Source organism: Carassius auratus, unplaced genomic scaffold (assembly GCF_003368295.1).
Source record: "Carassius auratus strain Wakin unplaced genomic scaffold, ASM336829v1 scaf_tig00016746, whole genome shotgun sequence".
Taxonomy (NCBI): domain Eukaryota; kingdom Metazoa; phylum Chordata; class Actinopteri; order Cypriniformes; family Cyprinidae; genus Carassius; species Carassius auratus.
In genome coordinates, this window is record NW_020524705.1 from 9,514 (window position 1) to 32,039 (window position 22,526).

Here is a 22,526-nt window from a genome sequence, read left to right on the forward strand (position 1 = left end):
CTAATGCCTTTTTGTCTGAGTCCGTTTCGTCTGAGTCTGTTTCGTCTAATGACTTTTTGTCTGAGTCTGTTTCGTCTAATGCCTTTTTGTCTGAGTCAGTTTCGTCTGAGTCTGTTTCGTATAATGACTTTTTGTCTGAATCTGTTTCGTCTGATGACTTTTTTGTCTGAGTTTGTTTTGTCTGAGTCTGTTTTATCTGAGTCTGTTTCGTCTGATGACTTTTTGTATGAGTCTGTTTCATCTGAATCTGTTTCTCCTGATGACTTTTTTGTCTGAGTCCGTTTCATCTGAGTCTGTTTCGTCTGATGACTTTTTTGTCTGAGTCTGTTTCGTCTAATGCCTTTTTGTCTGAGTCCGTTTCGTCTGAGTCTGTTTCGTCTAATGACTTTTTGTCTGAGTCTGTTTCGTCTGATTACTTTTTTGTCTGAGTCTGTTTCGTCTGAGTCCATTTTATCTAATGCCTTTTTTTCTGAGTCCGTTTTACCTGAGTCTGTTTCGTCTGATGCCTTTTGTCTGAGTCACTTTCATCTGATGCCTTTTGTCTAAGTCTGTTTTGTCTGATGTCTTTTCGTCTGATGATGCCTTTTTGTCTGAGTACACTTTATTGTGGACACCAAAAGGACTGGTGTCATTTTCAGCTGGTTGTCTTTCTGGCTTTGAAAACACCTTTTACATTTAGTTTTGATTCGCTTAGCCGCATTCACACTGCCATTTTTAACACCAAACCTAAAGATCCTTAATAAAAGGCTTTTATAACATATAGGGCCCTATCTTGCACCCAGCGCAATTGACTTTGTACACCGACGCATGTGTCATTCCTATTTTGCACCCGCGCAAAGCGCGCTTTTCCCTCCACAGAAGCACGTCGCTAAACTAGTGAATGAACTTGCGCTCCCTGGGCGGTTCAGCGCAAAAAAGGAGGCGTGTTCCGGCGCAAACAATCCCTGGTGCTATTTTGCTGTTCCATTAAACAATTGCTCCACTGACCAGAAAAAACCTAGTCTAAAGTCAGTGGCGCATTGCGCGTTGTTCATTATGCTATTTTAAGGGCGCATGCTTGACCATAATGTATAGCGTGCACAACGCGCATACACTTTGCTCATGTAATCTACACAGATGCAACAGTTATTTTTGCAAATCATAAATTGTTACACTAAAAAAATATTAACACATGAGATGACGGAAATCATTGTGGTGTGCCACGAAGATGTGAACAAAATAGGCATAAATCTAGCTTACAAATTATTCAGGCTAATTATTCTCTCATCCCCATACAACACAACTTCTCTGTCTTTCACTGCTCTTACAAGAACATCAGTCTCCTCGGCTGTGAACCGCTCCTGGCGTGCGCCTGGTAAATACGCCATAATAATAGCAATCCATAATGGAACTTGCGCACCTGCTTTTAAAGGGAATGTTGGATGACGCTCTGATTGGTTTATTTCACGTTACGCCCAAACCACACCTATGAATAATGAAGCTACTTCAGACCAACCCATTTTAGATTTGCGCCGGGCGCAAGAGCCATTTATCCCGCCGGGAAAATAGCAACAGCGCCGAGACCCGCCCACAAACTTACTTGCGCTTCGCGCTTTGACACTTGCGTTTCAGATCGTTAAAATAGGGCCCATAATGTGACAAAGTTTACCAAAACATCCATTACAGTGCTGTGTGCTGGGCTAAATGTGCTTGTTGTTTGTGCATACTTACGATGGTATTTTGTGGTAGCTGAAAACTCACAAAGAACTTAGAAACTGATTAGGAGGCAGTAAAAACAATGGCAGGAATTTCCCCGCTGCACACAAATGAAGATCTGCTAAATGTACTAAACTGTAATGGACCACATTGTGACAGGTATGCTTGAAAACTCTTCCCTTTTTAGAGACATTTTCAGGGTTGCCTCACACATTTTTTGTTTGTTTGTTCATTTTGAATCTTTAGGTTTGGTCTTAAAAATGCCAGAGGAAACACTACGCGAACCAGGACTAAAATGCTTCATTTCCTTTTTTGGTTCTGAAATGACACACAAATCAAACCTGCCAAGTCTTCTAGGTTTTGATGTCAATAGTCCAGCACTGTATTACAATTTATTTGTTAAATATGTCTCTACATGTTCTAGCACACTGTAGTAATAAAAACCGAATAATACTGGAGATTTTCTAGAAACAATTTAGAGATTTAATTAGGGTGAATAAATGTACCAAACATTTAATTATACTATTTGCTTAAGTAAAAACATTCAATATATTGTATGTTTTAATTAAAAATTAATTACTGTAACATATACATTTACTTGAAATCTATATTATTACAAAATTCATACAGATTTATTTTATACGAATCCATTTCCTTTTACACAAATATATATACATTTAATTATTCAGCAATATTTGTATGCCGTGTTTTATATCACACAACCTGTCCATGTTGCCCAAAGCCAAGTTTTTTTTTCCAGTGACAGATGGAAAAAATATGTATATATATATAATGCACATTAAGCATTGTTTTGCTAACGTGACCCAATAAGAACAGACATGCTGCATATTTTTTCCCAGACGAAATCCTCAAGCATTTGAAAAAAAAACAAAAAAAACAGCAACTATTTCTATTTCAGTCACTTTTATAATACTGTGGATATTAAGTTTGAAACCTAACTCTAGGTGTCATTAAGTATAACAATATACAGTATGTATTTTCTGGAAAAGGAGCGATGTACCATTTATCTCATAAGGGAATGTAGACATATTTAAATCATATTAACACTGAGCCGAGGGAAATTACTCTCATTGTGTTTCTCTATATAGGCAAATCAAAACCACAGGTTCTCCATGATGTGGACAAAGACTTTTAATATCTTGTTCTCTCTGGACAAAAATTGGATTGCAGCCTAGTGATTGACAGCGGGAGTTTATATATTTAATTTGTTCAAAAATATATAATGTACACCATAATGACACATCCAACACCTGACAGTTAAGCTGTGACTCAAAGTTACTTTATATGCAACCTCAGCATTGAAAATCTTGAGGAATGTGTTCCTTTAAAAGAAAAGGTTTGAAGAAGGTGGAGAGAGGAGAGATAGAAAACAAGGGATGAAGGTGTCAGAGAGAGAGAGAGGGGGCTGTATTGCTCAGCGGCTGTAGATTGATAAGGGGTAAAGCTGCCTGGAGCACATGAGAGAAGTGCTGCCTCTGCTGATGCGCACAGGAGAAACAGACACAGGGACGCTGGGTGAGTCAAACAGACATTTCTTCATTGTTTTAGCACTTCATTTCATATGACAGAGCATTTTGGTGAGGTTTTTGAATAAAGCAGAATATTTTTTTTTTACGTATGATACATTATCGTTGTTTCATAATCACCAGTATTTTTCTACAGCTGTCACTATGGCTTAATGCCATCAGCACCAATTACACTGATTAAATGAGAGCCAAATCCATTCGATTGGACTTAAAGTTGATTTATTTGAACACAGCGATCATCCAGATATCTTGTTATTGTATAAATTAAAGTATAAAGGATTTTATTCATTCTAATTTATTACTAACAATATCAGAAAAAAAATCATGTAAAAAATGTTATATGGCTCTTCCAGTGTTTAGTGGCCAAAAGATATTGGGATAAAATTGAGAAAGCAATGTCAAAACATACTGAGGTCACCTCAAAATGAGTTTAAAACTGTAAAATGCAGTGGCAATGTACCGTCTCCAAAACGAAACTAAACCATAGCCATTTCAAATGAGCTAAATGTTCTTGAAATTCCTCTTAGTCGGATGGGCTCTCAGTGACCTGTTATACTAGCTTCCTGCTGAGGCTCTTTAAAGCCCTCACACTTCTCAAAAAGAAAATTGTTGCTCTTTGTTGGTCATCTGATATCAATCATCCCTCACTGAAGTCACTGTGAGCGGCTCAATGTTGCCCGAGATAAGGAGAATGAAGATTTAAAAGGAGCAAAAGATTTAAAAATGAAATGTATGATTGCACAGAGGGAGAACAAGGTGTAGGGGACAGTAAGAAAAATCACAATTTGCCAAGTTAGAACGGGTGCACTGATTACTCCATTATAGCCGCACAGCAGTTTCAATTCAGTGCATTGTGGAACAGCATGTCATTATTGTGTTAAAAAAAGAGACTGCCCTCTCAACTCTCCCAAGTCCATTTTTTAGAGTACACCTCCATGCGATATTATCCCATCTGTCTGTCTGAAAGAACAAAACATCATTTCTGGGTTTCTGATGACTGACAGTAACTGTTGGGTAAATGTGCACCGCATTTTCAGAGTAAGGGGAATGCTGTGACAGTCATTTTGTCACAGTAAAGTTGTAGGTACATTGGCAAAATGTTACCAAATTACTGTGGAAAAATGCTCTACAAGGAGGGAGAATCTCCGCTCCCCCTAGATTATACATCCAGGGTGTAATTAGAAATAGTAATATAAATAGTAATATCAAGGTTTATAATGTTTAATGCATTTGACGCTGTGAAATTATGTCAAAACAGAAAGAAAAAATGTGCTCAACAAGACTTTAGGGCTTTTTGTGCCTGTAACATTGTGTATGCAATGAAAAATGTTTTTTGCACTTTACACTAAGGTTTAATTTCCACAACTTTAACATGAACTATCAATATAAAATACTTTTAAAGCACATCTTAGATCTTATTAATCCAAAGTTGCATCTGTTCATATTATTTGTTGGACCTGAGCTAACATTAACCAATGATGAACAGATGTATTTTTATTTACCAATGTTAACAAAGATTAATGTACTGCTCTTTGTTAGTTGATTTTGGTTCAGGCATTAACTCATGTTAACTAATGGACCTTAGTAAAGTGTATCCCTTAAATATCTTCAAAATGTTAGCATTTAAAAAATGTAATGTCTGGTTTTGTCATCTAATGCTTTGTTTTTTTTTTTAAACCTCTGCTATTAAGCTGGTTATAAATCAAAAGGTTATCATGCTGATTTGGTCATTTTAAACTATATTATATCACAATTTTACAAGTCAGAACAGCTAGAAATTGGCCCTTGAGATAAAAACAATTTCATTCAGTGAGGCAGCATATATTAAAGGTGCCAGTGTTCTCCTCAAGTATGACTGCAGTAATGAATATTAATGTAGACTTCAGCAGTGAATACAGAGTCTGAATTGCTTTTTTTGAATGATTCTACTTACAGAAATAGTAGATGAAACCCTTCTTGCTGACACACAGTTGAAAGCATCCCTGAAGAAGCATCCCTGAAGAGAAACGTTCATCGCCGCTTGCTGTGACCAAACTCACCTGTAAGGATTTTCTGACTGTCACAGCATGGAGAATCGTTTCACCTCTTCCTTCCCTGTTTCATGCCAGAACTCTAGAGACTATAATCTCACAACCATCTGTCCTGACAACCAAACTGTAAACTCAACATCTCCAGCTCTGCTTAACCCTCCAGCATTTGGGATGTCCTACTTCACCATGACCCTTGGTGCGCTGTCTAACCTAACTGCATTAGCGATCCTTGCCCATTCCTACGCACGCTTACGCCGACGAGCCAAAGTACCGTTTCTACTGCTGGCTTCAGTCCTGCTGGTAAACGACCTGGCTGGTCATGTGATCACAGGGGCTTTGGCGCTTCACCTCCATCTTGGGAGGGTGAAACATCACTGGTTGGCAGTAATAGTGGAGCCCCCACCGGTCTACTGCAAATTATTTGGCGGTTGCATGGTGTTTTTTGGCCTTTGCCCTCTGCTACTTGGTAGTGCGATGGCTGTGGAGCGCTGCATAGGTATAACACAACCTCTCCTGCACCCAACGATTGTCACCATGACACGCGTCCGCCTCACCGTGCTGCTGATCACCTTCACCGCCCTCGTTTTGGCAGGACTCCCTCTGCTAAACGTGGGCGATTACAAACCACAGTTCCCTGGCACTTGGTGTTTCTTACCTGTTAACAGTCTGCTCTCCATCACTGATGCAAACCTCGCTTTGGCTTTTTCCACATTGGGGCTTGTAACATTGACTGTCTCTGTTGTGTCCAATACTATAAGTGGGCTGAAGTTGTTCCAGGCAAGGTTTAAGGACCGATGTGTTAAGTCAACCATCACCCGGAGACATGGATCGTACTCATCTTCGCCTCTGCACTCCCTGGATGTGGAGATGATGACGCAGTTGGCCGCGATAACAGTGGTCTCCTGTGTTTGTTGGAGTCCATTTCTTGTAAGTGCACAGTCAAAAGTAAATGAGAATCTATGAAATTTAGGTTAAAAATGGCACGGTATACTGTCCATGTCCAGAAAGGTAATAAAAACATCATCAGAGTAGTCCATGTGACATCAGAAGGTCAGTCAGAATTTGTTGAAGCATTGAAAAAACATTTTGGTCCAAAAATTACAATTTATTTAGCATTGTCTTCTCTTCCTGGTCTGTTGTGAGCGCGTTCACAACACTGCAGTGAAGTGATGTCCGGTTCGCGAACGAATCATTCGATTTAACCAGTTCTTCTTGAACCGGTTGAATTGTTTGAAACGGTTCGCGTCTCCAATAAGCATTAATCCACACATTACTTAAACTTTTTTAACGTGGCTCACACTCCCTCTGAGTTAAAATAAACGAATATGATACAACCGGTTCTTGACTCGAGAACGAGTCAATCGTTCGTTTGTTATCTGGCTCAGCTCGGTGTTCATCTTCAGTTCTCTCTTTACAGCAGTTCAGTCAGTGTACTGTTTGAGTAAATGAATTAGTAAATGAATTAAATGAATCAGCCACATTAAAAAAGTTAACAGCTTAAGTCATTTGTTGATTAATGCTTATCGGAGACGCGAACCGTTTCAAACGATTCAGTTCGATTTGGTGAACTGGTTCAATCGGTTCACTAAGAAGCACCGGTTAAATTGTGTGATTCAGTCACGAACCAGACATCACTTCACTGCAGTGTTGTGAACGCGCTCACAACAGACAGAGAAGAGAAGAGAAGACAATGCTGAATAAAGTCAGCGTTTTTGCTATTTTTGGACCAAAATGTATTTTCGATGTTTCAACAAATTCTAACTGACCCTCTGACGTCACATGGACTACTTTGATGATGTTTTTCTTACCTTTCTGGATATGGACAGTATACCGTACACACAGCTTCAATGGAGGGACCTCTAAAATCTAAAATATCTTAAACTGTGTTCCGAAGATAAATGGAGGTCTTACGGGTTTGGAACGACATGAGGGTGAGTTATTAATGACATAAATTAAATTTTGGGGTGAACTAACCCTTTAACTTATATTTACAATTTTGAAAAAAAAAAAGTTTCATTAATTGACATTACAGTATGTTGACTGATAAAACACAGCCCTGTTGGGGAAAAAAACAGCAGAAGCATGGCAGCTGGTTTAAGCTGGTCCTAGTTGGTCATGAGCTGGTCCTGGGCAGGAACTAGTTGTTTAGGACCAGCTTAAACCAGGTCATGTCCAATTAAAGACCAGCTCAAACCAGCTACCCTGCTTTTAAACACCGTGGTCAGAATTAGTGGCACCCTTGGTAAATATGTTTTTTTTTTAACAAGTATCACAAATATAAATCCTTTTACTGAACTAAAAGAATTGAAAATAGGGGAAAATCTCATTATGACATAAATGTTTTTCTCAAATACACATTGGACACAATTATTGGAACCCCTAGAAATTCTTATGAGTAAAATATCTGTGAAGTATATTCCCATTCATATTTACAATTCTGAGCAATCCAGGGTGATTATGAACATGAAATTATCCAGACATGGCTTCCTGTTTCACAGGAATATACATAGGAGGGAAACCAAAGTCGAAATTCTCTTGATCATCCATCTTAATGAGAAAAAACAATTAATATATTTCTATTTTTTATGTTGTGGGCCCATATTTCTACCGAAGGTCCTGCATATCAAGTTTAGATGCTTGGTATATTTGATTCTATCAAATACCAACAGATAAAAAATCAAAAAGAGATTCTTTATTTCATAATGGGCCATGTTTGAATCTTCTAACTGGACAATTATCCAAAAACAAACCTTACAAGCTTTACGGAAAATGAGAGGAGTGAACTGAAGAGGAGAAGCATCTCTTGTCAGGTGTTCTCTAACCTCATCAGGCATTATAGGAGAAAACTCAGAGCTGTTACTATACCAAATGGAGGTTTCAAACAGCATTGAATAAAAGAGGGCCGTTAATTGTGTCCAATGTGTAATAGAGAAAAACGTCTATGTCATAATGATATTTCCCCCCATTTTAAATTCTTATTCTCCAATGAAAGCTTAGATTTAGGTGAATGTTTTAAATAAAAGATTAAAATGATTAACAATGCAGATTTATTTTCACAGCCTTCTTTGATCGTATTTACCAAGGACGCCAATAGCCTAATTCTGACCATGACTGTACCTGCATATGCTGCTTTATTCAACAGAGAGTTATTAATCATGGTAACACACGAAAGTAAAACAACACAACCAACATTGATTTAACAACATAAGATGTAATATAAACCCTAATGTACATAATTGATGATAAAAATAAATAAATGAATAAAAAAAGAGAGGAAAGAGTTAAATGTAGTCAAATGTTAAGTGTCACACAGGGAATTTGGTTAATGTCAATTTAGGTTGTTTCACTCTAAATTATATGATTACTTGTTCTTTTGTCTTTCCCACATTAAAAAATACTAAGTAATTTATAGGAAATACTAGCGGTATTAGAGTGTTTTTGAACCACACTAAAGTGTATTATACTGAACATATTATAGTATACAACACTTTGTAAAATGTATGCTACAGCATACTGTAGTATTAACTATAGTGAACTGATAAACTGTAATAAATACTGTAGTATACATTAGTTTTTACTACAGTAAACTGTAGGGTAATGTAGTGTAATATACCCTTTAGTTGTAGAAAACTTGGGTACAGTATTGGGTAGAGTAATTTGTTTATAGATGTTATCTTACCACAGCAACTATAGAATTAACACAACTTCAATTCATTCAAGTAATTTACTATAGTATGGTTAAAAAACACTACAGTGCTTACTAAAGTATTTTGTCTTGTGGTTCACCATTTACCAACCATATTGTGCTAAGCAGAAGTAGGCCTAAGCTATTTTCTGTGCAAATTCCCGACTTCTCACTAAGTTAATGTAATACTATTTGTTACAGAACATTATATATTCATTAAAATATAGTGCTGTAAAACAATAAATCCGTATTAATCGCATCCAAAAAAAAAGGTTTTGATATTAAATACTTTTAAATGTAATTTAAATTATATAAATATATACTTGACCATATTGTGTGAAGCAGAAGTAGACCTAAGCTATTTTCTGAGCATATTCCAGACTTCTCACTAGGTTAATGTAAAACTATTTGTGTTACAGAACAATCAATTAAAATATAGTGCTGTAAAACAATAAATCCTTATTAATCACATCCAAAATAAAAGGTTTTGATATTAAAAACTTTTAAATGTAATATAAATTATATAAATATATACTTGTAAAATATATACTGTATAGGTGTGTATTTATATATACATAATAAATATACACAGTACACACGCATTATGTAGGCTATACAAAAACTTTTATTTTGGATGCAATAATCGTGATTAATCGTTTGACAGCACTATTAAAAGAATATGTTTGAAAAAATACCAGTCTGATTTAATGAGCTATTTTGTGCAACTAACATAAAAGCAAACGACACCGATTACAGAAACATTAACCAGTTAAAAGGTTTATAATAGTCTTTTGCTGTTAAAAAAAAATAGGCTGCTCTCACTTTTCACATTGTGAGGCGTGGTGTAGTTAATGCACACTTAGGCCTATGTGTCACTTCATTTGTGATTTTCTAGACTGTTTGACCGTCTTCCTCTTCGTTTCACAGATTTACATCCTCATATCCGTTAGCAGGTTTTATGAAGGGATCCGAAGGCCGAGGCGTCCGTGTGAGAAGATGCTTCTCTTGGCTCTTCGCTTGGCGAGCTGGAACCAGATTCTGGACCCGTGGGTCTACATCCTCCTCCGGAGAGCGGTTCTGCGCAGACTGCTTCAGCTTCTGCAGCCGGACAGACTCGTGTTTACACACAGCGGCTCCTACGCAGACTCACACAGGAAGAAAATTAGTTTACACTGATCACACACCTGTTTACACTCATTTCAAATATGTTTACATGTGGTCACTCACCAAAAATATATGAAAGGAAGCATTTAAAGAATTTGCTCAAAAAAAAAACTGTTTGAAAATTATTGTTTTTCCTTGTAAAAGAAGCAATCTTTTAGTACCTCTTAAAAAATAATTCAATAAAAGGTTCCTTGAGAGAGAACACTTTCATCACTGTTTAAGTACATCTTTAAAAAGTTATTTTTGTAATAATGTCAGATTTTTGTTCTTATTTAAGGTACTTTTGATATCATTTTAGGAATTATTTATTAATAAAAACGTGTTATTCTTTTAAAGTAGCTATAATATTTATTATTTTCAACTTGGTCACTTATTTAGTAAGAAATATGCTGAAGTGTACTTCTTTTTCACAAGGGTTGAGTTTACAGTTTACAAAAATGTGTATAGTAACCACCATAATAGTTATAACAAAATAAACAAAATAAATGTAAAAAGAAAAAAAAAACTAATCCCATTCATCTCAGTGGTGAAGTATGCTACAACCTTGGCTTCATTGGCATTTATGGAACATCTGCAATTTTAGAATCCCTCAAATGCCCCACAAATGTCCTCTACATTATGTTACTTTTATTATTATTTTTTTTATGCTACTTTAAAAAAAAAAGTTTACAATATATTTACAATATAATTATAATTATATCTATATATGGTTTAGTTTTCTACGTTGGTACTTAGCGAATGATTACTTTTTAACGGGTGCAATTACTTGAGCAGTAAATCTGTTATTTATTGTCACAAAAGTTTGTGCATAAAAGTTACAGTGCTGTCGATGTCTCTATGTCTACTTATCAACCTGTTAAATGCATTCTGTTGATAAAAAAAAAAACACTTGATGTCTTGATTTTCTTTATTTTCTTTTTTTTAATAAAGTTTAAAAACAATGTCGCGTGTGTGTTTCACGTTAAGTATAAATAAAAAATTGCAAACAACATGATAAACCGCGAACTACCCGTTCATGAATGACTCGACGAGCTCCACGCTTTTATTGTGAAACACCCTTTCCTTTCCTTTCAGCCATTTTGAACAGCTTTCTCACCAACTCCGGCTTCATGTTGCTCCAGACAGTCAGTGCTTGTTCGTAAACACATATTTTGTCAAAAAGTTGCTGCATAGGAAGTAAAGAGACTTACAGAATAGTGTATTTCTGAATGTAACAGACTATCGCAGCGAGTCACTCCCACCCCCACCGCTCGGGGTACTTTCACAGGGGTCAGTAGTTTGGACATAACTGTGGTCAGTCAACCTCTAACTGCACTGCAAGGTCGTCTCATGTCTCCGCTGATCAAGGCTGACTGAACTGTATCTCTCTCTACCATAGGTAAGCTTTCATGACTGTGTTATTGCTTTATGATCCCACCATAAACAATCTGTAGACACACATGTCCTCTGAATACTGAAGTGGAGCCCAGCTGTGTTTGTGATTGAAAAGTGATGTACAGCATGGACCTGTTTCAGGATGCACTATGTGGCGAGTGGCTCCCTGTCCTTCGGTTCCCTGGGCCTGCTCCGTCTGTTTGGGGCATCCTGGTCCTGGAGCCTCGCAGCAAGTTTGGGTGTTTACTTAGGAACAGGAGGCTGGCGGTACCTGTATGTGGTGGTTCGTACGGCTAAAAGGGACATCAAGTGAGTGACTGATATTTTGGATTTACAAATTGTTCCCTGCTGAGAAAAACAACAACAAGCTAAACTGGTTGCATGGTTTTATCTGGTCTTCCAGCGTGATCAGAAATGGTTTACAGGCTGGTTTTAGAAGGGATCTATCCACTTCTTTAGACATCAGGCTGGGTGACTACTACAGACAAAACCTGACTGGCACGTTTTTGCTGGTAGACCAGCTTAAACAAGCAAATACCAGACGACTAGCATATGCTGGTTTTAGCTGTTTGTTGTTGTTTGATTGTTTGTTCCATGAAACTTTGAAATTAAACCTAGACATGCAATCAAATTTGACCCTATCCATTTTTTTAATGCATGTCACTGGTCTCACTGTAAACAGTTCATCCGTGCATAATAATGTTCTCTTCCTGTTGCAACATCCGTTTTGTGCCAACTTTAAGTGGTTGGCAAATCAGAGCAGGTTTGGTTATGAAACCAAAGAATCGCTGCCTGTGTGTGTTCACATTAACATAATCCTGGTGAACCTGTTGTGAAATAAGCATGGGGAAATCTTTCCTCCTCACACAAAATTCTCAGTCTGGATTTTGGGTCCAAAATTTTGCAATTATTAATTGAGACTTCAGAGCTATGAAAGATGTGAATATTAAACAAGTGCATAGCAACTTAAATGACTAGTGATTCACTGTATTATTTTCAGCCTGCTTGAATAACCGATTTCTCCTCCTCTTGTCCCATCAGTGGTCTTTATGTGCTGATGAGGGTTAAACTGGCATTATGGCATCATATTCGAAACCGAAACACCATACCCTCCATCTTCGCACAAACCGTGGCTCGGCACCCAGACAAGCCTGCGCTTGTGTATGAAGCCACTGGTGAAACGTGGACTTTCTCCCAGTTAGATCAGATCTCCAATGCTGTGTCCCACTGGGCACTGAGCCAGGGCTGGGCCGCAGGAGACGTGGTGGCGCTCTTCATGGAGAGCCGGCCGCTCCAGGTGGCGCTCTGGCTGGGCCTGGCCAAAGTAGGCGTAGAAGCCGCGCTCATCAACTTTAACCTCCGACGGGATTCGCTCCTACACTGCTTGGGGGTGTCAGCATCCCGAGCGCTGGTTTTCGGAGCAGAGCTAGTAGACGGTGAGCCTATGACCTTCTCTCTAACTTTTACCTGGATCATGCAACTAATTAATTGCACGTGCCTCTCTGTGTGCATGCAGCCGTGTCTGAAGTGAGCTCCTCTTTGAGCGAGAGCATGGTGCGGTTCAGCACGGGAGACCTCAGACCGGACCAGATGGACGCTCTGAAATGTCACCCCCTTGACTCCATTCTGGCGTCTGCCCCTCGAAACCCACCGGTCTGTGCCGTGTCCAAGGGCTTCAACGGTGAGTTCAACAGCATTACGAGGTTTTAGCTGTAGAGCAGAGTTGACGAACACATGGGTCACGGGTCGGATACGGCTTGTGGAAGAGTCTTTTTTAATTTTTTTATTAAAAGGGTCATGAATTGATATATAAAATTTTCCTCAAATACATATTATCGCAAGTAACTCAAAACTTCCTTGTTAGTCCAAAAACAGCTTTTATTGAAGCCAAGCAGACTCATTTCTTACTACAAGGATTTAATTATGCAGTCAATATTGATACAGATCAAAGCATCTCCCTCTCTTGCACGTGTTTGGATCACAACAGGTCACTTGGAATAAATATATAATTATATATAGATTTTCCAAATGTTGTGCAGCGTTTAGGCGTGGAAGAACACTGTCTTTGCATGCCTTGAACACAAGCTTTGCAAACACACTTTTATTAATAAAAAAGGGACAGGACTGTAATGCTGCAACACATAAGTATGAGTATGAGAAGTATGAGAGCTGTGATAAATTGTTTTGATATGTAAGGTATTGATAAGTAAAATAAATGCATTTTGGTTTATTCATCATGCAAGATCAAGCCATTAACTGAATATTCATATTTACATTGTACTTAAGTCAAACTGATAAGTAGTAAAATAACTAAACCTTAAAAACCATATAGACATTTTTAAAAACAACAAAAAATGACAAAACACATCAAAGTTACTAATACTTCAAATAAAATGAAAATGCAAGCAGAAAATGTAAAATTAAAATTTAGTTCAAAATATTAACAAAATACATTTCATGTGTCAATGCTGTTAAAATAGCAACAATAGCTGATATTGACTTGAGCTGTCTATCACTTCAGTTCAGTGACAGTTCTGCTCTCACCAAAACTCCTGTTATAATCACTGAAACCATCTCCAAAAGTAATCTCATATTTACATTACATTGTGTTCAAACCAGTTTCAAAAACAGGGTAAAAAGGCTATTAATTTTCCAATTATGACTGTGTTCGATGTGCCAATGTGGACCTTAGGGAATATTATTAAAAAATGTTATCAATTCATGACCTCTGTAAATGGGTATAATGTATTTAAAATAAAAAATTTTAGCTACAGAAACACAGATAAACTGTAAAAAATTTTCTGTTGCATGTAAACCCAAATCTTTTTATCCTACAAGAACACCAAGTTATTCCCCTTTTAAAAAGCAGCATGCACAGTTAAAATGAGTTTGACACTCGTACTGTAGAGCTTCAAGTGAATGGATCAGGTGGCATTATCATCGTCTCTGTGTGCACATTACTTTGACTATCAGCGCACTGGAGTGTTACATTTATTCCATGTCTTGTGCTTTTACCATCTCTGCTGCTGCAGTTTTGTAGCAAAATGTCTGTTGTGGGCCATTATTTAAGTTTTTATGAAGGTATGTTAGAAACTTCTAGACAGTTAGTGTAAAGCCATTACAATGGACAGATGGTATTAGAACCATGTAAAAACTGTGTCCGCTTATCCTGGTGGCTAGTTGTGTTTATTTTCAGTTATTAGTATGTAAAGTGTATTTTTGATGTCCTCCCTTCCGTGAGAAAGTATTCCAGTTCTCCGAGACTGCATTTGCCCTCTATTCATTACAAAATATGGTGGATTACCTATTGCTCAAGTCGTAATAAGACCACTTCAGAATGTGCTGCTGGCAGAGTTGTTGGTTTCTTTGCATATAAGCCCAAATCAGTGACAAAGTTTGAGTAGCATATTAATTAGATTTTTAATCTGCAAGTCACAGAGATCTGTTAACTCAGATAAATGTATCCACTGTTCTGAAGTGGTCCTCAATTCTGTCAACAGCTCCTTCGATGATACAAGAAAATAATCTAATTGAAGATAAGTGTCTGCGTGAGAAAAGGCAAGCGTCAGAAAAAACAGAGACAGAAATATCTGAATGCCAGCATAGCATAAATTTAGAATGTTTCAGATTTTCAAAATCTCAGAATAGAACATTTAGAATGTTTCAGAATTTAAAAATCTTAGTATGGCATAATTGCACTGTGTTCTGTTCAGCATAGAAAATGCAAAATTCAATATGGATATGTAAATCGTTATTCATTTTTATCCATTTTTTCCCCCTTTCTGTCACAGATCGTTTGTTCTATATCTACACGTCTGGCACCACAGGACTCCCTAAAGCTGCTATAGTGGTGCACAGCCGGTAACCTGCTCACAGACACGTCACATTCATAAATCTCAGAGAGAAATACTATTAGGCCCATTTTTGAGTTTTCATAAACTTCTTCTGTTTCCAAGATATTACAGGATTGCTGCCTTTGGGTACCATTCTTTTCGAATGCGGCCAGATGACATCATCTATGACTGTTTACCCCTCTACCATTCAGCAGGTATATTGTACATATGACAGACAGCTGCTGACATTATAAGCTTTCAATGAATATGTCATGAGCTGTTGGTTTCAGACTGTTGCAGATTGTACAAACAGCTCAACGCATGCTGTGCGTCTGTTGAATTGACTCTTTTACAGGTAATATTATGGGGGTGGGCCAGTGTCTGATTCAGGGTATAACTGTGGTGGTCAAGAAGAAGTTCTCTGCAAGCCGCTTCTGGGAAGACTGCATCAAATATAACTGCACTGTAAGTCACTTTTGTTATGGTAATTAATAACAAATATGAATGCCCTAGATTATGAATATGATCATTTTAAGCATTTTGTAACATTTTCACTATTTACATATAGTTAAAAAAAATCTTTATACCATTTCCAACAAAGATTTGAGAAATGAGAAATTTATATTTGGGACCCTGTACAACAAAACCAGTCATTAAGGGTATATTTTTCTGTATTGAGAAAGATTCAGAAAGCTGAATAAATGAGCTTGATTAATGATTTGTTAGAATATGATGATATATGGTCGAGATACAACTATATGAAGATCTGGAATCTGAGGTGGAAAAAAAAATCAAAATGTTGAGAAAATTGCCTTTAAAGTTGAACAAATTAAGTTCTTAGCAATACATATTACTCATAAAAATTTAAGTTTTGATATACTTATGGTTTTAAATGTACAAAATATTTTCATGGAGCATGATCTTTTCTTAATTACCTTAATGATTTTTTGCATAAAAGAAAAATCATTAATTTTGACCCAAACATGTATTTTTGGATATTACTTCAAATAAACCCCAGCGACTTTGGAGTGTACTCACCTTTTAAGTCGACGTTGCTTTAAAAAAAAAAAAAAAAATCATCTTTCTCTTAGGTTTATACCATTTGAAACTGAATTAACCTAAAATAAAAATGCTATTTATATGATAATTTTAAAAGATGTACGGACATAAGGACCTCCAAGGGTCCTCTCTTTCCGACCAGTTCTGTTTGTATGGTTATCTTTTCACATGATGATAGAATAGCATTCTGCATGTTGGTTATTTATGCATTTAGCAGTCTTGATATTCAATGCCAGGTTTATTTCACAAATAGATTAGAAAGCAGGCTTAAGAAGAGGAAAAATTGGTGTGTGTGTGTGCGTGCGTGTGTGTGTGCGTGCGCATGTGTGTGTGTTAAATGCATTGGTTTAAGGTTGGAGTGGTTAAGGGCTTGTGGAAGAGGTGTGTCTTCAGCTGCTTTTTAAAAAATGTGATGGTGTCAGCAGTTCGGATGGAGGTTGTTAGCTTATTCCACCAGAGAGGAACAGAGAGGGTGAAGGTTGTGGAAACTGAGATTTTATATAATGGATCAATCAAAAATATCAAAATGCATTGTAATATACAATAGAAAACATAAGAAAAAACAAGCCATTGTTTGAATGAAATGCATTTTTAATGTTCTTTTAAATAATACATCCAGTACATGATTTGTTTATCTTAATGTATCTTAATGATTAATTGTTAATGAATAAGTGAACTGAGCAATAAAAAATATAAATGGGTCACATAATCATGGATAGTGCATGCTCTTACAGCAGGTTTTTTTTTTGCTCACTTTCTTGCAGGTTGTGCAGTACATAGGTGAGATTTGCCGTTACTTGCTGTCTCAGCCTGTGCGCCCCTCTGAGCGACAGCACCGTGTGCGTCTAGCCGTGGGAAATGGGCTGCGGCCGAGCGTGTGGGAGGCTTTTATGGAGCGTTTCGGAGTGAAACAAATTGGCGAGTTCTATGGAGCCACCGAGTGCAACTGCAGCATTGCCAATATGGATGGCAAGGTCGAGTATCAGTGTTGTTCTGAGAACGTTGAATATGCAATTATCCATTGTAACAGGTAAATGAATAGTAAAAACTCACTCTGAACGCTGCAGGTTGGGGCTTGTGGTTTTAACAGTCGCATTCTGCCAAACGTGTACCCCATCCGGCTGGTGAAAGTGAATGAGGAAACCATGGAACTGGTTCGGGACAAGCAGGGACTGTGTGTGTCTTGCCGACCTGGTGCGTTCACAGCCATGTACTCTTTGATTTATATGTTTCCCAAATATAAGTTAATGAACTAGGTTTCACATCATTTTAGATCTAATCCTTCTAATAGAAATCTGATATACGGTGGCCTCAAAACATATTTGGACACTTGAAATGGGTCATGAAATAGATTTTTTTCTTTAATTATTATTTTATTTTTACTATAGGTATATAATAGTTTTTTTGCACAATGAATATGTAAAAAAAAAAAAGATTATTTTTCACCCTCATTCTGATCCTCTCTCTAAAGTGAATTGTTTTAAGGGGCGTGTCCTTTAAGGGGCGTGTCAGGAATCAGCCACTGTTATAATTGGATAACATTATAGCACAAGAAACGGTATCAACACCCCCTCGCAATTGCATGCGAGTGTTTTGACAACATGATCAAAAATAAAATGCTTCATGATCCAGTGTAGACAAGTGTTGTAATTTCTGTTTGCTTTTGAAACAGCACGACACTCACATTCAGCGGGATCAAGTGTCAGCCATTAGATCCAAAATTAGCCATTTTTGGAGCTTAATTAAATAAATTCTTTGTTTATAATGAGGAGGGCATTTTAAGAAATTAAACTTGCAGGATGTTTTAATGGTACAAGACCACTTATATGCCAAAAGATCAAGGCAAATTTGATTTCTCATGTCATGACCCCTTTATAAGTGTATTAATGTCATTGCGTTACGTAAATTGTCAAACTAAATGCCATTAAAAAAAAATCCAAATGGCATTTATTTTCATTTGTTAAAAAATAAGCACACTTATCAAGTTAAAAGGGTTATTATTTGACTCCATCAGACTAGAAAAATTAGCATTTTGCTCCCTCAGACTTCTTTTGTTCTCTTATCATAGGTTTTTCTCTTCGTGTTTTGACTTCCATTCACAGGAGAGCCTGGGCTGTTGGTGGGGAGAATAAATCAGGAGGATCCTCTGCGTCGGTTTGATGGGTACGCTAGTCAGGATGCCACCAGGAAGAAGATCGCCTACAATGTATTCAAGAAAAACGACTCTGCATATCTGTCAGGTGCACCTGTAACACACTGCAAAGAAGTGTCAGTGTCTAGAAGTTTCTAACAGTGTGAAAGTTACCGCTGTGGAAAGTGAAATGAAAAGTTATTTCAATGTACTCAGTTATGCTCGAAAGTTAACATTACCCTTGCAGAATGTGCAAAATGTTAATAATTGAAACAAAATAAGAGTGATCCTAAAAATTGCATGTTATTTTTTATTTTGTACTGTTCTGAATAAGCTATTTCACATAACAGAGATTTACATATGCTCCAGAAGACAAAATAATGACTGAATTTATACAAATGAGCCCATTCAAAAGTTTACATACAAAAGTGTGGCCTTCTTGAGCATCCGTACATGTCTCCACCTTTTGTATGAGTCCCTCAGATGTCCTCAGAGTGAAAATATGGATCTCAAAATCATACAGTCACTTTTAGAAAGGGTTCAAATATGCAGAAGATGCTGGAAAATCAAAAAATATGCAAGACCTGGAGGATTTTTCTGAAGAACAGCAGGCAGTTGAACTGCTCAGGACAGACAAGGGACTCATGAACATTTATCACAAAATATAAAAACAGACATGGATCATCCAGGAAATGACACATAGTAATAAGATTCCATTTTTATAATTCGTTTTTATAAATTCTTATTATTTTAAATTGTGGAGCATATGCTCTGTTGTGTGCAATAATGTATTCAGGACAGTAGGACCTACTAAATAAAAAATAACTTTCATGATCCCTCTTATTTTGTTTCAATTCTTAATATTTTGCACATTCTGCAAGGGGTATGTAAATTTATGAGCACAGCTGTATATGACTAATACGATGTGAAGTTCTGATCACGACGACTCTCAATATTATAAAGACTAGTCGACCTCCATTGAGTATGATAGTGAGGATTGTGTTCTTCCGCTCGTAAGCTTATTATTTGCTCCAGACACACTGCTGATGGGTCCAAAAAAATCCAGTTTGTCACATTATTCCATAAAACATTCTGCCAAAACACCACAGGTCTATCCAAATTATTTGTAGCATTAGCATACTGAAGTGTACTTTTTTTTTGTTTTTCTTAGTCAAGAGATAATTGTTATTTTTCTTCAACACCCTCAAAGGTTTTGTGTTTCAGCACATTTTAAACTTAAAAATTAGCTGTTTCACTACGCAGTACACTTATTGTGTTGGTATGGTGTCTCTTAGGTGATGTTTTAGTTATGGACGAGCTTGGATACATGTACTTCCGGGACAGGAGTGGTGACACGTTTCGTTGGAAAGGTGAGAACGTGTCCACTACTGAAGTGGAGGGAACACTGAGCAGCCTGCTCGGACAAACTGATGTAGCAGTGTTTGGAGTAAACGTACCAGGTGAGACAGATAAAGCAGATTTTGTTGTCCTAAAATTCACAGGACCCATGATTCCATATGTATACGTCAGATATCATCATATACAGTGTGTGTGTTTTATAGGTGTGGAGGGAAAGGCTGGAATGGCTGCCATTGCTGACTCGACAGGAAACTTCAACTGTAATTCTTTCCTGAAAGAGGTTCAGCAAGCTCTTCCTCCTTATGCACGGCCAATATTTCTGCGCATCTCCCCATGTGTAGATACCACAGGTGAGGACAGATCACCCAGATGCTATACGGCCTGGAATCCACAACATATTAAGTATTATGCCATATATGCACGCAAGCAATATAAAATGTGAATATCACAATGATTAATGTGCTTTTATTGAGCTATTAAGCTTTTCATTAAGAAAACTCACAAATTGTGAATACGAGAGCATTTAGACAGAGATATTTGCTTTCTTCAAAGGAATGATTTCTCATCATCATTTAAAAAATATCCGCAGAAATCCCAGCATAACATTTCTCATATATTAAAATATTGGAGTAAAAAAATTACAATGTTTCTCTTAATAACTACATATTACATAGGTAAAATGTAAAGAAATTACTAAATATCATTGTGCATTGTTGTTTATTTAAACTCGATTTCTACTGAACTTTTGGTCATGGCATTGGTCATATTTAAATAAAATATATAATTACTCATTTAAAAACAAAAAAAAAAAAATTTTAATTTTTTTTCTTCTCAAATAAATGTATGGGTCACTTTTTTTTTTTTTTAATATTATGATTATTAGGGCTGTTTCAATATCAGATTTTCACTGTATTCCTAATTTCAAATTTTTCTGTCATGCCATGGACATTTAATCTCAGAAAGAAAAGTATAGGTCATATTATTTAAATAAAATATATTTACAATTTTTTTTTTTAAACCTTAATATTTTCATGTTGACTAGATTAGGGTTTTATAACCTTTATCAGAGCCAGTTTGCATCTTGAATGGGTTTTTTTTTTAATCTACCTGGCTACAGTGGCCGTTTGTTTAAAATTATGAAGAAAAAAAAATCATCCTTTTCTAAAATATTAATATGCATGCTGCGAGCTGATTTCCTACTCTAAACTCTTCACAGGAACATTTAAAATTCAAAAGACCAGACTGCAGAGGGAAGGATACGATCCACGGCTCACAGCTGACCAGATCTACTTTCTGAACTCCAGAGCAGGCCGTTACGAGCTCGTGACCGAGGAGCTGTACAACGCTTTGGAAGAAGGCAGGATATCCCTTTGAGACAAAGAAGAGACCTACCTGGTCTTCTAACCTGTGACAGCTCCCAGTGTTACCATGGTGCAACAGAACTCATTCAGATTTCTTCTGCTAGTATTTAGACAGTTTTTGCATTTAAATTTTAGTTTAAATTGAAAAAAAAAAAGCTTTTGAATGGGTTTCTTCAATTTGGTAGCAAGCTGTCTTCACAATGACGAGCTGAATATCTGATATGCAATAGATGAGACAGTGAGAGAGAATTATTCTAGTTTGTTATTCTGATTTGATGGTAGCATACAGGTGACAAAATATATGTGCACTCCCAATTTAACCATTTTTTTTTTTTTTTTTTTTTTAAACACAACCACTTAAGCCAACAGGATGAAAGATACAATACTCCACTGTCTGGTTTGGACACTGTAGACCAGGCGTGGTGAACGTCTGTCCTGTAGAGTTTTGGTTTAACCCTAATCAAACACACCTGCACAAGCTCATCGAGGTCTGAAGGTTCACTAGGACGCTACAGGCAGGTGAGTTTTTATTAGGGTTGGAGCTGAACTAACCAGGACAAGAGTTCATCACCGCTGCTATAGACTTAAATCAATACCTTTTGAGCCTGAAAAGATGATAATGAGTGTATTTTAACAGACTTGAGCTTTTTACTACATAACTGTTGTTAAAATGCCTAACTCCAAAGTGACTTTTAGAAAGCTGAAAGATACAGCAATATCATTGTAAAGAGCCACAACAAAGTGCCTTAGATTTTACCTCCTCCAAGATTTACTCATGTGTGATATGACAAGATGAAATGCCTCACACTGACAAGAGAACAAAGATGTTTTGAAAACTAAAACCATGTAATCACATTAATTTACTTCAGACTTCTGACTGGTTAAAAGAATAAATAATCGTTTTTACTACAGACTCCTCTTTTCTGATTCTAATGTCCTGACATAAACATGACATTTTTGTTAAATGTATGGGTCGTACTTAAATAAATGATATAATTACCAAATAAATAAATAAAATAATTCTTATTAGAGCAGTTACAATTTCAGATTTTCACTGCATTTTTCTAATTTTATTATCCTGAGCCTGACATTTAAATGATATTTAATGTATATTAATAATATATTTTATCATTTTCACTGCACTCCTTATTTTCATCTCCTTGTGTTGATGTTTACTGTTTCCTGAATCTCACAAAAATTGTGCTTAGGTCATATGTTAAAATATATAATAATTGTTAAAAATACATGCAAAGATATTCACATTTTAATAATATAATTCTTATAATGG

General features: G+C 36.6%; 2 protein-coding genes across 2 annotated transcripts; both read left to right on the forward strand.

Annotated features, from left to right (window-relative positions):
• Nucleotides 1–5,137: 5,137 nt before the first annotated feature.
• Nucleotides 5,138–10,558, forward strand: LOC113075317 (prostaglandin E2 receptor EP1 subtype-like). Its single transcript, XM_026248014.1, has 2 exons — nucleotides 5,138–6,199; nucleotides 9,885–10,558. The coding sequence occupies exons 1-2, from the start codon at nucleotides 5,309–5,311 to the stop codon at nucleotides 10,131–10,133; spliced, it is 1,140 nt and encodes a 379-aa protein (XP_026103799.1). The 5' UTR covers nucleotides 5,138–5,308; the 3' UTR covers nucleotides 10,134–10,558.
• Nucleotides 10,559–11,187: 629 nt separating this feature from the next.
• Nucleotides 11,188–22,151, forward strand: LOC113075314 (long-chain fatty acid transport protein 1-like). Its single transcript, XM_026248011.1, has 13 exons — nucleotides 11,188–11,499; nucleotides 11,637–11,804; nucleotides 12,537–12,931; nucleotides 13,012–13,176; nucleotides 15,287–15,356; nucleotides 15,452–15,543; nucleotides 15,684–15,793; nucleotides 17,152–17,361; nucleotides 17,455–17,581; nucleotides 18,490–18,627; nucleotides 19,814–19,978; nucleotides 20,081–20,227; nucleotides 21,094–22,151. The coding sequence occupies exons 2-13, from the start codon at nucleotides 11,638–11,640 to the stop codon at nucleotides 21,249–21,251; spliced, it is 1,944 nt and encodes a 647-aa protein (XP_026103796.1). The 5' UTR covers nucleotides 11,188–11,499; nucleotide 11,637; the 3' UTR covers nucleotides 21,252–22,151.
• Nucleotides 22,152–22,526: the final 375 nt, after the last annotated feature.

Excerpts from the sequence above, each read along its gene's own strand:
- LOC113075317 (XM_026248014.1), top strand. The coding sequence starts at position 5,309 with ATGGAGAATCGTTTCACCTCTTCCTTCCCTGTTTCATGCCAGAACTCT. Across the intron at positions 6,200-9,884 it reads TTTGTTGGAGTCCATTTCTT|ATTTACATCCTCATATCCGT; the intron begins GTAAGTGCACAG and ends TTCGTTTCACAG.
- LOC113075314 (XM_026248011.1), top strand. The coding sequence starts at position 11,638 with ATGCACTATGTGGCGAGTGGCTCCCTGTCCTTCGGTTCCCTGGGCCTG. Across the intron at positions 15,794-17,151 it reads GCATCAAATATAACTGCACT|GTTGTGCAGTACATAGGTGA; the intron begins GTAAGTCACTTT and ends ACTTTCTTGCAG. Across the intron at positions 19,979-20,080 it reads GTTTGGAGTAAACGTACCAG|GTGTGGAGGGAAAGGCTGGA; the intron begins GTGAGACAGATA and ends TGTGTTTTATAG.